The sequence below is a fragment of the Salvelinus sp. IW2-2015 genome, linkage group LG31 (genome assembly GCF_002910315.2).
Source record: "Salvelinus sp. IW2-2015 linkage group LG31, ASM291031v2, whole genome shotgun sequence".
In the NCBI taxonomy this organism is placed as follows: Eukaryota; Metazoa; Chordata; class Actinopteri; order Salmoniformes; family Salmonidae; genus Salvelinus; species Salvelinus sp. IW2-2015.
Genome location: NC_036870.1, coordinates 20,955,533 through 20,970,563, shown reverse-complemented (window position 1 = coordinate 20,970,563; position 15,031 = coordinate 20,955,533). Strand labels below are relative to the sequence as shown.

Below are 15,031 nucleotides of genomic sequence, written 5' to 3'. Positions count from 1 at the left end.
TGCTTTATTCATCTCTCGTACAGTCAACGTCTCCTCTGTGTATGCTTAGGACATGCTTCTGAATCTGTTTCGGCTTATTCGGCAGGAGGCACACACACACACACACACACACACACACACACACACACACACACACACACACACACACACACACACACATACGCAAGATGAAAAGATGAGAAAGTAAGTGACCTTCTCATTATCAAGAGGCAGCCACGGTCGAGAAGAGCAAGGAAAAAACTCCAAACTTAGTCAACAGTGACTGAGAGTTGATATGAACTATTTGAAAATCATTGTCTTTATGTTGGAAAACTAGCCATGTACATATTGTCTCGTTCTTTTCCATTATGTTTGAAAAGTGCCCGCACGCACGCAATCACACACACATACACCGCTTAGCATCACAAAATTATAGATTTATGAGTTTATTATTAGAACACACACAAACACACTTCATCCTAACACTGTTGTTCAATGGAACCAATATCTATAAATGGATGGACCAGACAGAGATGATGTCATAAAGAGACCAGGAAGCAGTAGAGTTCACCCTGTGAGGACATCTGAGCAGTTTCTGTCAATAATAATTATATTACAAAACCATATGGGCTGGGCACCTGTGTGGGTAAGGAACTGAATTTATCAATCAATCAATCCTTGACTCAAATACTGTCGTGAAGGTACAGAGAGTGTGGTATTTGGCTATTTTACTCTTACAGAACAGCACATAACATTGATAGATAGACTCATTACAGAAAAACACAATTTTTTTTACATAACCCCCATCTTCACCACCAACATCACTCTTCAAAACAGTTTACAAAAAACAAGACATTTAATACTGAATAGTATACAGATACTTTTTACAACTATAGAACACTATGGCCATCATTTCCCCCACAAACAATGAAAAGAACCATAACATTGATAGATGGGTTGGTATGGCAATATTATGTATGTATTATGCTACATGTGTTTTGTGCTGTTAGTTTATTTAAACTCCAGTCAAATCAATTGTCTCTTTCTGTCATGGACATGGTTAAAGAAGCTACAACAAATCCTAAATCACACTGCGGTATAAACTTTTATAATAATTTCACACGTGTATTAGAAATGTATTTTTGGGGGGTTTTGCATATCCCAACTCTCCCTGAGACACCCTCGGAGAGTGGGGTCACAGCCAGGGTCTGCCAATATCAACGGCAACCCTGGAGCAATTTGGATTAAGTGCCTTGCCCAAGGGCACATCGGCAGATTTTGCACCTTTTCGGCACAGGATTCAAACTAGTGACCTTTCAGTTTCTGTCCCAACGCTCAAACCGCTAGGCTACCTGCAGCCCAATAAATATAGTAGTGAGTTTTACAATGTTGTGCTGTTGTGTGTGAGGAAAATGGAGCCATGTACGGTATGTTATTAGTCCATCTCTGTAGTCTTTGTCATCTGAAACATTTATTACATTATAAACATTTATTATTCATCTGAAACATTTATTCTTATGAATAAAAAAGTTAACATATTAATCAAGGCCACATGCTAACGTATGCAGATACCCTTGTATATTAGTTCACACAACATCCTCCATTTCAACTGCATTGATAAAGATTTTAGAAGTTTCTGACTAACTTAGTACATTTATTTTAATTGACCCAAATATAGAGATCAAAATGGGGGGGAAAAACACTTCTGTGTGTAGCAGGTCTTTGTCTGTCTGTCTGACTGTCTGTCTGCCTGTGTTGTCATGGTAGCGTCAGTTCGTCTGATGTTCTGATCACTCGGCGGCATCTCCCAATGCAGTCTGGAAACCTTCAAACACGTCACACCGCTGACCAGCAGATCACACCGGTATGATACACACATATACACACGCACACAAACATGCACGTACACACACAGACACCAGATTATGCCCCTATCCCCCCGTCTCTGTCTCTGAACTGAGTCTGCAGTCTGGACTCCTACTCTAAATCTCTCTCCAGCCGTCTCTGTCAAAACCAACACTTACACGCACACATGTGCACAAATGTTTTACATTTTAGTCATTTAGCAGACACACACACTCCATCTAGACAAGTCTCTATATGTTTGATTCCCCCCTCTCCCTTTACCTCTACTCCCCTCTCCCCACGTTCCTCTCCTCTCTACCTTGCACTGACTGTCTGATAATATATCTCACCTCTTGTTAACCCCCAGAAATGTACAAACTTCCATCCATACAAAAATGTACATTTTATACACACCATAATATGGTGCCGATCTAAAGCCTTGTTCACATTGGCAGATTGAAGTGACTTTGCATATCCGATTTGAATCTGTTATTTTTCCTACAGTCAAGTCACATTTCAAACAACCTTTGTAGGTGGTTTGAAGTCAGATACAAATCTGTCGCCATGCGACTTGTGTCTGAACAGTCAAATCTGATTCATTTGCCCTCAAATAGTTTTTAGAATGTGATTTGGCATATCTTGTTGTTTGCTAGCTACTCTGCTGACAGTTTGACAAGAACAACTTTACATTCATCATCTCCAGCACCACCTCTACATCAACATACTGTATGTGAAAATGTCTATGTTTAGTAGTAAAAAAACATAGAGGAAAATAAGTGTTTCCAATGACATCATCGGTGTGGCAATACCTACTCATCATTGTAACCATAATTGGTTAAAATCACATGATGCACACTGATGATGTCATTAGAAACACTTATCTTCCACTATCTTTTTTGATACAAAACATAGAAACGAGCCACTTTCGTATATGTTGATGTTGTGGTGGTGCTGGAGATGAATTTGAAGTAAAAAAAAAAATTCTCCCTTTAATTGTTTACAAACAAATTAGTGAATGTGCTACAAAAGCTAAACAGCTACCTATCTAGCTAGTTGACTGCTGTGGCTTGACAAAAATGACTCCTTTCGAGGCTTTAAAAGTGTTTTATCACTATGATTTTGAACATTCAAAGAGACTGGGAAACATCCATGGCAGGCATTGTTGTCACCATAGCTTTCTACATAACTTCTGAGTGATAAGAAGCACGAGCACCACCACCAATCAGCCTACACCACTGCACACTCACCCGTCATAACTATGACAACTAGCGTAGCCATGTCAGCAAATGACTGCTGTCTGAACACACACAAATCCCATATGGTCACTTGTAACTTGCTGTTTGGCAGTGGTGTAAAGTACTTAAGTAAAAATACTTGAAAGTACTACTTAAGTAGCTTTTTGGGGTATCTGTACTTTACTTTTTAAAACTCTGACAACTTTTACTTTTACTTCATTACATTCTTAAAGAAAATAATGTACTTTTTACTCCATACATTTTCCCTGACACCCAAAAGTACTCGTTACATTTTTGAATACTTAGCAGGACAGGAAAATTGTCAAATTCATGCACTTATCAAGAGAACATCCCTACTGCCTCTGATCAGACGTGTGCCCTGGCTATCCGTAAATAAAAATAAAAAAAACAGAAAATGGTGGTGTCTGGTTGATTAATATAAGGAGTTTTAAATTATTAAGAGTTTTTTGATACTTTTTGAGTTTTACTCAAGTAGTGTTTTACTGGGTGACAGTCCCTTTTACTTAAGTAATTTTCTATTAAGGTATCTTTACTTTTACTCAAGTATGACATTTGGGTACTTTTTCCACCACTGCTGTTTGGATCGATAGTCAGTATTCCAAAGCGGTTGTGAAAACATAACTGATTTCAGCATTAAGGCCTGCAGTGTGAACAAGGCTTTAGCGTTCCCTTACATACAAAAATGGTTAATTTTATGGTTTATTCGTTTGAATTCTAAAACTATATCTGTAATGTCTATTCTATTATTTTCTACTTCCTGTCTTTAGGCTAGGTTGAAGATACCCAGGTTCGGAAAACGAAATAATCAGATTTATGCCGCGTTTAAATGGTACAAGGTAGACGGTTGATGGCAAACTGGTGTGATTGTTTTCAATGAGAGAAAATCGTTCAACTTTAGCCGTCTGCGGTAGCGTTGTTTTCTACTGGATGTTGTTTGCACTGATTGTTTACTGAAATCACCATAGAAACTCATACCGTTGTTTTTGCCGTCGCCATCTTTTTTGCTTTCTTGTCCCGCTATGCCGACATGTAATAACGGTTTTTGCGTCCCTCGTCTAAACGCAGCATTACTGAACCAGAGCCGTTGATAACTAGCATCGCTGTTCCCTTAGTTTAAAAATCTTCCACATTTATGCAAAGAGTTATGGGATATTAGAATCCTCTTGTTTTAACCTTGGTTATCTTCAACCAAGTCTTTAGGTAGTGTCAGAGGAGGTATGGACGTTGGAACATCTACTTGGTTGTATTCAATAGAGCACACTGTAGGAAGAACGTTTTGTAATGGAAAACGAAAACTAGCGTTTCTTATGGGACAAGTTCAGGTAATTCCCTGTTTCAGTCAATTTTTTTCCATTTGTTGCCTAATGAATAGGACCCTGAATGCATCCACTCAAATCAGGGTGCCAACTCTGACAGCAATTTCAAATGCTGATGTCATCGTGAGAAACAAGGAATCCTTACAATCATGCACAATGTTACACAACTACATAGTAACGTAGAGCCCTAATAATACAACATAACACAGTTCAATTGTCTCACACAAGAACAATGAAATCAAAATAACATCAAAGACAGTAATAACATGGTAATAACACAGTAACAACATGGTAATTACACAATAATAACAGTAATAAACAGGTATGATTCTGAACCACAATGTCCCAGAGCTCTGGAGGAGGAGTCCCTTCTCGTTCGTCACCAGAGTTGAAAACTCCTGCTAGCATTAGCATAGCATAGCCACTCATCTCATTCCCTCGTCCCTCTACCCGACCCTAACCACCAACCCTCAACACTTCCTCAGCCCCAACCCTCACTGTTCAAATACCCTTACCCTCAACCCTCACCCCTTCCTCACCCGTCAACTCATTCTTCTGTGTCTGCAGGTGTAGTGTGTGGCTGTTCAACTCACACCCCCCAAATACCCCAACCCACATCGCCTCACCCTCCTCAAGCCTCCCTCCACTCTCTGCAGCCGCACTGTCTCTCTCTTTCTCTCTCGCTCTTAGACCTTCTGTTGCATCTCTATCTGTTGTCCATGTCTACTGTGACTCTGACCCTTCCCGTTCATCTCGTACATCGAGCTCTTCTGCTGTTTCCGCCGGTAACACCACGCACCGACGGCGGCTGCCAGGGCAACCGTGCACACAGCAATGACAATGGCCGCCACCGTGGGCCCCCTGCCGGAGGAGGGAGGAGGGGGAGGAGGGCAGTCCTCCTCACCTCCGGTACACCCTGCCTCCCCTGTCTTGCCTTCCCTCTCCCCTTCCTCCCCCTCCCTCTCCCCGCTGTGTCGAGTCAGGTTGTGCTCGGCTCCACGTTCCTCCTCGTCAATGACATCATCAGTCCATGCCGTGGGGGCGGGGCCGTGCTCCAGGAAGGGGTGCACATGATCCGTAGTTTCCCAGGAGTCTGTGGGAGAAGGCCTGGCTGCGTTTCTGGGGGTGACGTCATCCAGTGACGATGTCAGAGAGGGCGTGGTGTAGTCGGCTGAATAGGAATCTGAGGATGTGGCCTCAGGGGAGAGGGGTAAGTCGGGTGAGGCTGCAGGGCTGAGTCCTCCCACCTGGTCCTGATCCTGCTCCACAGGGTCCACCTCCTGCGTGGGGGACAGGGGGACCTGAGGGACGCCCGTGAATGGGATGGGACGACTCATCTCCACCTCATTGGGCCGGTCTGTCACCCTGACAACCACAAGACCCTCCTCTTCCTCCCCTCGCACCTCAGGCTCCACCCCTTCCTCTGTGGAGCCGCCTCCCACTTTTTCAGTGCCGGTCTCCTCCTGACTGACAGGGTAGCCGTCCAACCAGGTCTCGTCTGTGCTGGCTGTGGGTTCTCCTCCCGCCGCCTCCTGGGTTACATTCTGAGGCTCGCCTGTTGTCATTCCAATGGGAGGGACTAAATGGCCATCTTCATGGTCGTCGTGGTCATAGTCATCATGGCCATGATCATCTTGATCGTCATGGTCTTGGTCTTCATGGTCATCAAGGTGATCATGGTCGTGGACATGGTCTTGGTCTTCATGGTCATCGTGGTGATCGCTAGGATCTGAGTGGTCATGATCATCATCGTCATGGTGATCCGTTACATCATCGTGGTCATGGTCTTCATGATCATCATGTTCACCGTGGCTGTGATATTGAATGCGGTCATCCTCCTCGTGTTCACCCATGTTGTAATGCTCGTCGTGTCCGTTATCATACCGACCCCCCTTCTCATGGTCATCCTCCTTGTGTTCTCCTTGGTCCTCACGGTGGGCCTCTTCACTATCATAGCTTTCATGGTTGTCATGTTCATGGCCATCATGGGTATCAGGATCATCGTGGTCAAGGTGTTCAATGACATGGTCTTCACCATCAAAAACTTGTTCAGAACTTTCATCGTGGTCAGGATCTGTTTGATCATCATGATCATATTCACGGTCAATATGTTCATGGTCAACATCATCTTCGTGGTCATCATGGTCATTGTGGTCAATTGGTTGTTGGAATTGACCCTCATGGCTGTCATGATCCTTTGTCTCCTCTGGTTGGCTGTTGTCTTCCTTGCTCTCCTCTGATTCGCTGCCAGAGGCCCTGACACGGTTGTCCCCCTCGGTGGGTGTGTCCTGTGTGACTAGCGGGTGGGTGGGTTCCACATGTCCCGCCTCCTGGAAGGCCTCTGAGGGGAACCAGAACAGGTGCTTCTGGGAAAGCAGGGAGACGGGCGCCTCAGTCGCCTCCGACATACCCATCCCCTCCTCCTGCTCCTCCTGCTTCTCCTCATCGACGGGATGGTCTGTCGAGTCTTCCAGCTCCTCCTCCTTTCTTCCAGTCACCAGTCCTTCCCCCACGTCCTCCTCCTGCTGCTCCTCCTCTCCCACAGACAGCTCCTCTCCTCCCTGCGCTTCCTCCTCTCCTCCCGTCTCCACATCCTGCTCCTCTACTTCCGCCATGCTGAAGCTGGCCTCCTGCTGCTCCTGATCCCTGTGCCCCTCTTCTCCTGTGTCCTCCTCCACATTTACATATGCCGTCTCCTCTTGCACCTCCTCTTCTACCGGTTCCTCCTGTGTGTCCTCCTCAGTAGGGGTGTCGTAGGAGAGGTGGTGATCATCATCAGTGAACTTATCTTCATAGTCAATGTGGGCCTCTGTCTTGTCTAGATACAGAGAGAGAAAAAGAGAAAGAGGGTGGGGGGGTGGGGAGAAAACACAGAATCAGCCACAAGCACACACATACCCAGAATGCAGCGTGCGCACACACAGTATAGAGACTCGTAATCAACGTGGACTTGGCATTATGTCTCCTAGTCCAGGCTAGCTAGCTGTCTTCCGGCCCTCTCCTCTCCCCCTTCCTTCCCTCCTCCCCCTCTTCTCCTACTCCACATGCCTAGTGATGGCATCTATCACAGAGGTGTCATGACACCCGTTTATATCTCTCGCTCACAACTGGGATGCTGTTTTGTAACAGGCATAAATCAGACCCTAGGCCTAGGGCATATCTAAAATGGCGCCCTATTCCGTATGTAGTGCATTGACTTGAGCAAAAAGTATTGCACTTCACATGAAAATATAATTATAGAAAAGTATGGAACTGAAGTGATGACTGTTTTTTTTTCTTGTTTTTTTCTTCTTTTAGATCATTTATTGTCTTTTTAAAATGTGTATTATTAATATTATTATTACTGTCACGATCGTCATGGGAAGAAGTGGACCAAAGCGCAGCGTCGTACATGTGCTCATTCTATTTATTTTATAATGAACACCGACAACAACAAAACAAAATACGAACGTGACGTTCTGCAGGGCAAAATAACAACCAGTGCAAAAATAAGAACCCACAAATGAAAGAGGGAAAAAGGACTGCCTAAGTAGGATTCCCAATCAGAGACAACGATAGACAGCTGCCTCTGATTGGGAACCACACTCGGCTAAAAACAAAGAAATAAAAAACATAGAAATAAAGAAACTAGAATGCCCACCCTAATCACACCCTGGCCTAACCAAAATAGAGAATAAAAACCTTTATATATCTTTTTCTAAAAGTACATTTGTCACGCCCTGGCCTTAGTTATCTTTGTTTTCTGTATTATTTTAGTTAGGTCAGGGTGTGACATGGGGGATGTTTGTGTGTATTTGTCTCATCTTGGGTGGTTGTATTGTATTAGAGGGTTTTGGTAGAGTTTATGGGGTTGTGTTCAGTGTAGGTGTCTAGGTAGGTCTATGGTTGCCTGAGTGGTTCTCAATCAGAGACAGCTGTCTTTCATTGTCTCTGATTGGGAGCCATATTTAAGGCAGCCATAGGCATTAGACAGGTTGTGGGTAATTGTCTATGTCTAAACGTTAGTAGCTTGTGTCTGCACTTTCGTTTTGTAGCTTCACGGTCGTTTGTTGTTTTGTATAGTTTGTCAGTGTTCTTCGTTTTCGTTAAAATAAAAGAAGATGTATTCACTTCACGCTGCGCCTTGGTCCACTCTCACCGAAAGACGATCGTGACAGAATTACCCACCATACCAGGACCAAGCAGCGTGATACAAGGCAGCAGCAGCGAACGCACGACTATAGGAATTGGGAGGAAATTCTGGACAGCGGAGGACCCTGGGCACAACCGGGAGAATATCGCCGCCCTCGTGAAGAGCTGGAGGCAGCTAAAGCCGAGAGGCGGCGGTATGAGGAGGCAGCACGGAAGCAGGAGAAGGATCTGGGCTATACAACCTGGGAGGAGATCGACAGGTGGGCGATCGACCCAAGGAGAGTGCCGGAGCCCGCCTGGGATTCGATGGAGCAATGTGCGGAGGCATACCGGCGAATGGAGGCAGCACGACGACGCGGTAGGAAGCCTGTAAGTCAAGCCCAAAAATGTGTGGGGGGGGGGTGGGGGGTGGGGGCTAAAGGGTAGTGTGGCGAAGTCAGGTGGAGACCTGCGCCAACTTCCCGATCTACCGTGGAGAGCGAGAGTACGGGCAGAACACGTGTTATGCGGAAGAGCGCACGGTGTCTCCTGTACGTGTGCATAGCCCGGCGTACATTCCAGCTCCACGTATCGGCGGGCTAGATTGAGCATTGAGCCAGGTGCCATGAAAGCCGGCTCAACGCGTCTGGTCTCCAGTGCGTCTCCTCGGGCCGGCATACATGGCACCAGCCTTACGCATGGTGTCCCCGGTTCGCCAACACAGCCCAGTGCGGGTTATTCCACCTCCCCACACTGGTCGGGCTACGGGAGCATTCAACCAGGTAAGGTTGGGCAGGCTCAGTGCTCAAGGGAGCCAGTACGCCTGCACGGTCCGTATATCCGGCGCCACCTCCCCGCCCCAGCCCAGTACCACCAGTGCCAACACCACGCACCAGGCTTCCTGTGCGTCTCCAGAGCCCTGTTCCTCCTCCACGCACTCTCCCTGTGGTGCGTGTCTCCAGCCCAGTACCTCCAGTTCCGGCACCACGCACCAAGCCTCCTGTGCGTCTCCAGAGTCCTGTGCGTCCTGTTGCTGCTCCCCGCACTAGCCTTGAGGTGCGTGTCCTTAGCCCGGTACCTCCAGTTCCGGTACCACGCACCAGGCCTACTGTGCGCCTCAGCCGGCCAAGTCTGCCGTCTGCCCAGCGCTATCTGAGCTGCCTGCCTGCCAGTGTCGCCTGCACTGCCCGCCTGCCCAACGCCGTCTGAGCTGTCCGTCTGCCAAGCGCCGCCTGCGCTGCCCGTCTGCCCAGAGCCGCCTGAACTGCCCGTCTGTCCTGAGCCTTCAAAGCCGCCCGTCTGTCCTGAGCCTTCAAAGCCACCCGTCTGTCCTGAGCCGCTAGAGCCGTCCGTCAGTCAGGAGCTGCTAGAGCCGCCCGCCAGACAGGGGAGCAGCCAGAGCCGCCCGCCAGACAGGAGCAGCCAGAGCCGCCCGCCAGACAGGAGCAGCCAGAAGCGCCCGCCAGCAGGAGCAGCCCAGAGCCCGCCCGGCCAGACAGGAGCAGCCAGAGCCGCCCGCCAGACAGGAGCAGCCAGACAGGATCTGCCAGAGCCGCCAGTCAGCCAGGATCTGCCAGAGCCGCCAGTCAGCCAGGATCTGCCAGAGCCGCCAGTCAGCCAGGAACTGCCAGAGCCGCCAGTCAGCCAGGTGGAACCTTGGTCTCATTCCGACGACAGCCGTAACAGGTTAACTAGTTGAACTAGTAAGCTAGGTAGCTAGTAAGGAAACCTGAGCTTAGAGAAAGAACTAGACTACCCTAAACCGAGGTAGTTGTGATCAATTTGATGAAACCGTATTCACATGTACGAACCTGGTGATATAAAATGGGATGAATGTAAAAATGACAACCGACTTATTACTCGAGCTAGCTAAATTACTCTTAACATTTTCATTTGACTTCGATTTCAATTCAATGTAGCTATATACCTGACCACAGTGTTGTCAAAACATTCAGTACTCTCATGACATTCACTTGACGTCATGGCAGTCGATCTTTTTGGACTCCTTGGCTTCTTTCCATACAACATCTCTGTAGATTATCATTGTGAACCGCATGATGGTTGTCCGCGGAGATCCGTCATATCTTAGTTTTCCCATCGACGACATCCGGGAACTTGTCTTGAATCCTGGGTGCTACTTTCACCGAGGTTGTCAATGGTAACGCTCCGTATGTTCTCCCCGTCTTCTTCTCGCACCCCATGTAGTTTCAGGTTCCATCTCCGGCTGTGGCGCTGGACTTCCATGACATTCTGTCGCAGCTGGCGATTCACCTGTTGGAGTTTCTGTACTTTAGCTTCCATTGTTAGTATTTTTTTACTGTGGGTTGACAGCTGGTTGAGGAGCTGCTGCACAGTGGCTGAGAGAAACTCCATTGATATGGGATTTGTCTCTGTTGTCTTTTCAATGATGGCCAGTTTTCAAAGATGGCCTTGAGAATGTCAGGGTTGCAGAACAATTTTTGACTGCCCTGAATTTGGTAGGAGGGCTCTTACTAGATGTAAGTGGCAGTGGTAAAAATAATATTTTGCAATGAGTTCTGGAAAGTCTTCACGTGGCCTACATGATTCTGTCTCGCTGCTGACATCTGAGCTGATTAGCATCTGTTCAGCCATGCCTTGCTTTTTCGGTTTCTTCTGCCCATGTAGTTGTGTGATCACCGTGTTTTCCAATCACCTTCTGTTACTTCAAGTAAGGGTCAGTTTACCAGAAATATTATTGATCATGATCTTCCTTGTTTATCGGGACGTATGTTCAAATACACCCGCTCAAAGTGACGCCATCTTGGACCGCAGCACTGTTCCCACTAAAGGGATGACTAATAACCAGGAAGGGAACAGAGTGAACTCATCACAGATTCCTGTGGTCAGAGGTCACAGCTCTGACGTGAGATGTCAGGGAAACATGAAACCAGGTGACGCACACACACACACACACACACACACATTTACCTTTTACACAGAGCTGTACCAGTCCGTACCACTCTCCACAGCTGTCACACAGCAGGCTGAAGGCTGAGTGGCCGCTGGGCAACACATGACCAGGAAGACAGGAGTACAGCAGCTCGTCCCCCATCTCAAACCCTGTGTGGCCCTGGAGATGCGTGTTGGGGAACGCAGGGGGGTCTCCACATGGAACACCTGAAAGGTAATACATAATTAGGTTAGGTTCGATTATATCACAATTATGTTATGGTTAGGTTATATACAACATTATAAGTAATAACATACAGTGGTAGGACATGCTTTTCTATCTGTCCTTCTCCTCAGTAGTGGAGACAAAGGCTGGTTGTCATGGATTGGTTGGCTTATAACATGGCGGATCTCTAATAAAGTGGGCACAGATTTAAATGTTTCTTCCCTTTTTACTCTTCTCTCTTTGCGGTGTTACAGCTTCCACAGTAACTCTCCTGTTCCTCAGTTAAAACCCAAACATCAGCCTTGGGTGTCGTCCAACAGGGGCCTGGTCCAAAAACAACTTCTAACCCCATCCTCTTCTATGTCCATTGGACTGGAGAGGTGTATGTGTAATGGAGGTGAACCACGCTCAGTTGATGGGTAATCTGAGGCTTTAGCTCAGTGGGCTAACACAATCTTGTGGCACACAGATGACCCAGATTCAAACCCAGTTGAGAGAGAGAGAGAGAGAGAGAGAGAGATAGAGAGAGAGAGAGATTGCACAAAAATCAACACACAAAAATAAAGTGATCTTTCTTCTCTTTCTTGTGATGTAAGTGTAGAGACGGTGCTTTAAATCTGCGACCAAGCTTTTCCGTTCTTATATAGATGCAACGGAAAGACAATGTATTCCATTGAGCCCATTTTAGCCATTACCAGTGTGTTTGACTGGTCATTACAAACGTTTCTGCGATCGTAACGTTAACGGGAAAAAACAAATGGCACAAGGAAGAGTGGGAAAGAATTGCCAGAGTAAATGAAAGCAATCAATCCAGCAAGATATAAGAAACAAGTAGATTTTGCACTCCTCAAACACAGGAAATAAATGGCTGACAAAGACAGATCCTCAGGTGGGCGGGGCATGCGCGTCGCTTGTGTGTGTGTGTATGTGTGCATGCATACGTGCATGTGTGTGTGAGTGTGTGTGTGCATGTCTGTGTGTGTCTGTGTGTACTGACCCTTGTCTTTGACACAGAAGACATCCAGGTGTGTGTTGTCCTCTGTAGTGTTCTCTATCTTCACATCCACTGCCTTCAGAGCACTGCCCACGTTACTACACACTGTAGTCCTGGAGAATAACACAAACGTTACTACACACTGTAGTCCTGGAGAATAACACAAACGTTACTACACACTGTAAAGTCCTTGGAGAATAACACAAACGTTACTACACACTGTAGTCCTGGAGAATATCACAAACGTTACTACACACTGTAGTCCTGGAGAATAACACAAACGTTACTACACACTGTAGTCCTGGAGAAAGAAAAATAAGGAGAGATGGAGAGAGAGACAATGTTTCTTTAGACCTAATGGACTAACACCTAAACCAGCTGGTTACAGCTTTTATCATGAGCCCAGTGAGAAAAAATGACATATGTATCAAACTGAACACACACACACACACACACACACACTAATTGATTGTAATGTTATGATAGAGCGGTGAGTTCTGCATATAGCGGGGGGGGGGATTAGCCAGCCACAGGAGATCCTGAAATTGTATGGTTATGACTGCACCTATTGACCTAAAGGTCAACCCACACACGCACACACATACACACAGTTTATGTATGAGCACATGTGTACATGAGTATCACGTCGTTGATATAATCCAGTGTAAATCCTCAGAGTTTCTGCAGAATAACATCACACTGAATGGAGCTGCTCTGTCTCTCTCTAAGTTACATACTACAGTTCAGATATCACATGCGGCAGGTAGCCTAGTGGTTAGGGTATTGGACTAGTAACGCAAAGGTCGCTAGATAGAATCCCCGAGCTGACAAGGTAAAAATATGTTGTTTTGCCCCTGAACCAGGCAGTTAACCCACTGTTCCTTGGCCGTCATTGTAAATACGAATTTGTTCTTCACTGACTTGCCTAGTTAAATAAAGGTAAAATGAAATAAAAAGATATCACAGCACGCTGCCCTCTCTTAGTCTCCACTTTAGTCAAATATTATTGCAGTGTGATTACAGCATAAACCAGAAACATACAGTACCAGTCAAAAGTTTGGACACACCTACTCATCTTTATTTTTACTATTTTCTACATTGTAGTATAATAGTGAAAACATAACTATGAAATAACACATATGGAATCAAGTAGTAACCAAAAAGTGTTAAACAAATGAAAATATATTTTATATTGAGATTCTTCAAAGTAGCCACCCTTTGCCTTGTTGACAGCTTTGCACACTCTTGGCATTCTCTCAACGAGCTTCATGAGGAATGCTTTTCCAACAGTATTGAAGGAGTTCCCACATATTCTGACAACTTGTTGGCTGGTTTTCCTTCACTCTGCGGTCCAACTCATCCCAAACCATCTCAATTGGGTTGAGGTCGGGTGATTATGGAGGCCAGGTCATCTGATGCAGCACTCCATCACTCTCCTTGGTCAAATAGCCCTTAGCCAGCCTGGAGGTTTGTTGGTTCATTGTCCTGTTGAAAAACAAATGATAGTCCTACTAAGCGCAAACCAGATGGGATGGCGTATCGTTGCAGAATGCTGTGGTAGCCATGCTGGTTAAGTGTGCCTTGAATTCTAAATAAATTACTGACAGTGTCACCAGCAAAGCACCCCCACAACATCACACCTCCTCCTCCATGCTTCATAGTGGGAACCACACTGTCACACCCTGATCTGTTTCACCTGTCTTTGTGCTTGTCTCCACCCCCCTCCAGGTGTCGCCCATCTTCCCCATTATCCCTTGTGTATTTATACCTGTGTTGTCTGTTGGTCTGTTGCCAGTTCATCTTGTTTGTCAAGTCAACCAGCATTTTTGTGTCTCAGCTCCTGCTTTTCCCAGTCTCTCTTTTTCTCGCCCTCCTGGTTTTGACCCTTGCCTGTCCTGACTCTGAGCCCGTCTGCCTGCCCCTGACCCTGCCTGCCGTCCGGTACCGTTGCCCCACCTCTGGTTTACTGACCCATGCCAGCCTTGACCTGTCTAGCCTACCCCTGTTGGATTATTAAACCATTGTTAATTCGACGTTGTCTGCATCTGGGTCTTACCTTCATACCTGATACACACCTGCAGAGATGATCCTTTCACCTACTCTGCGTCTCACAAAGACACAGCAGTTGGAACCAAAAACGTGGGACTCATTAGACCAAAGGCCAGATTTCCACCGGTCTAATGTCCATTGCTCATGTTTCTGGTGTCCTTTAGTTGTGGTTTCTTTGCAGCAATTTGACCATGAAGGTCTGATTCATACAGTCTCCTCTGAACAGTTGATGTTGAGATGTGTCTTACTTTTACATTTATTTGGGCTGCGATCTGAGGTGCAGTTAACTCTAATGAACGTATCCTCTGCAGCAGAGGTAACTCTGGGTCTTCCTTTCCTGTGGTGG

The 15,031-nt window shown here is 46.2% G+C and overlaps 1 protein-coding gene across 1 annotated transcript in view; it reads right to left on the bottom strand.

The window, feature by feature from the left end:
- Window positions 1–401: 401 nt before the first annotated feature.
- susd5 (sushi domain containing 5) overlaps window positions 402–15,031 on the bottom strand; it is a 33,528-nt gene continuing 18,898 nt past the window's right edge. The window contains exons 3-5 of the mRNA XM_023975645.2: window positions 12,640–12,749; window positions 11,456–11,644; window positions 402–7,214 (exon numbers count right to left, since the gene is read on the bottom strand). Coding sequence (XP_023831413.1) covers window positions 5,083–7,214; window positions 11,456–11,644; window positions 12,640–12,749 — 2,431 coding nt within the window. The 3' untranslated portion in view covers window positions 402–5,082. The remainder of the gene's footprint in view (window positions 7,215–11,455; window positions 11,645–12,639; window positions 12,750–15,031) is intronic.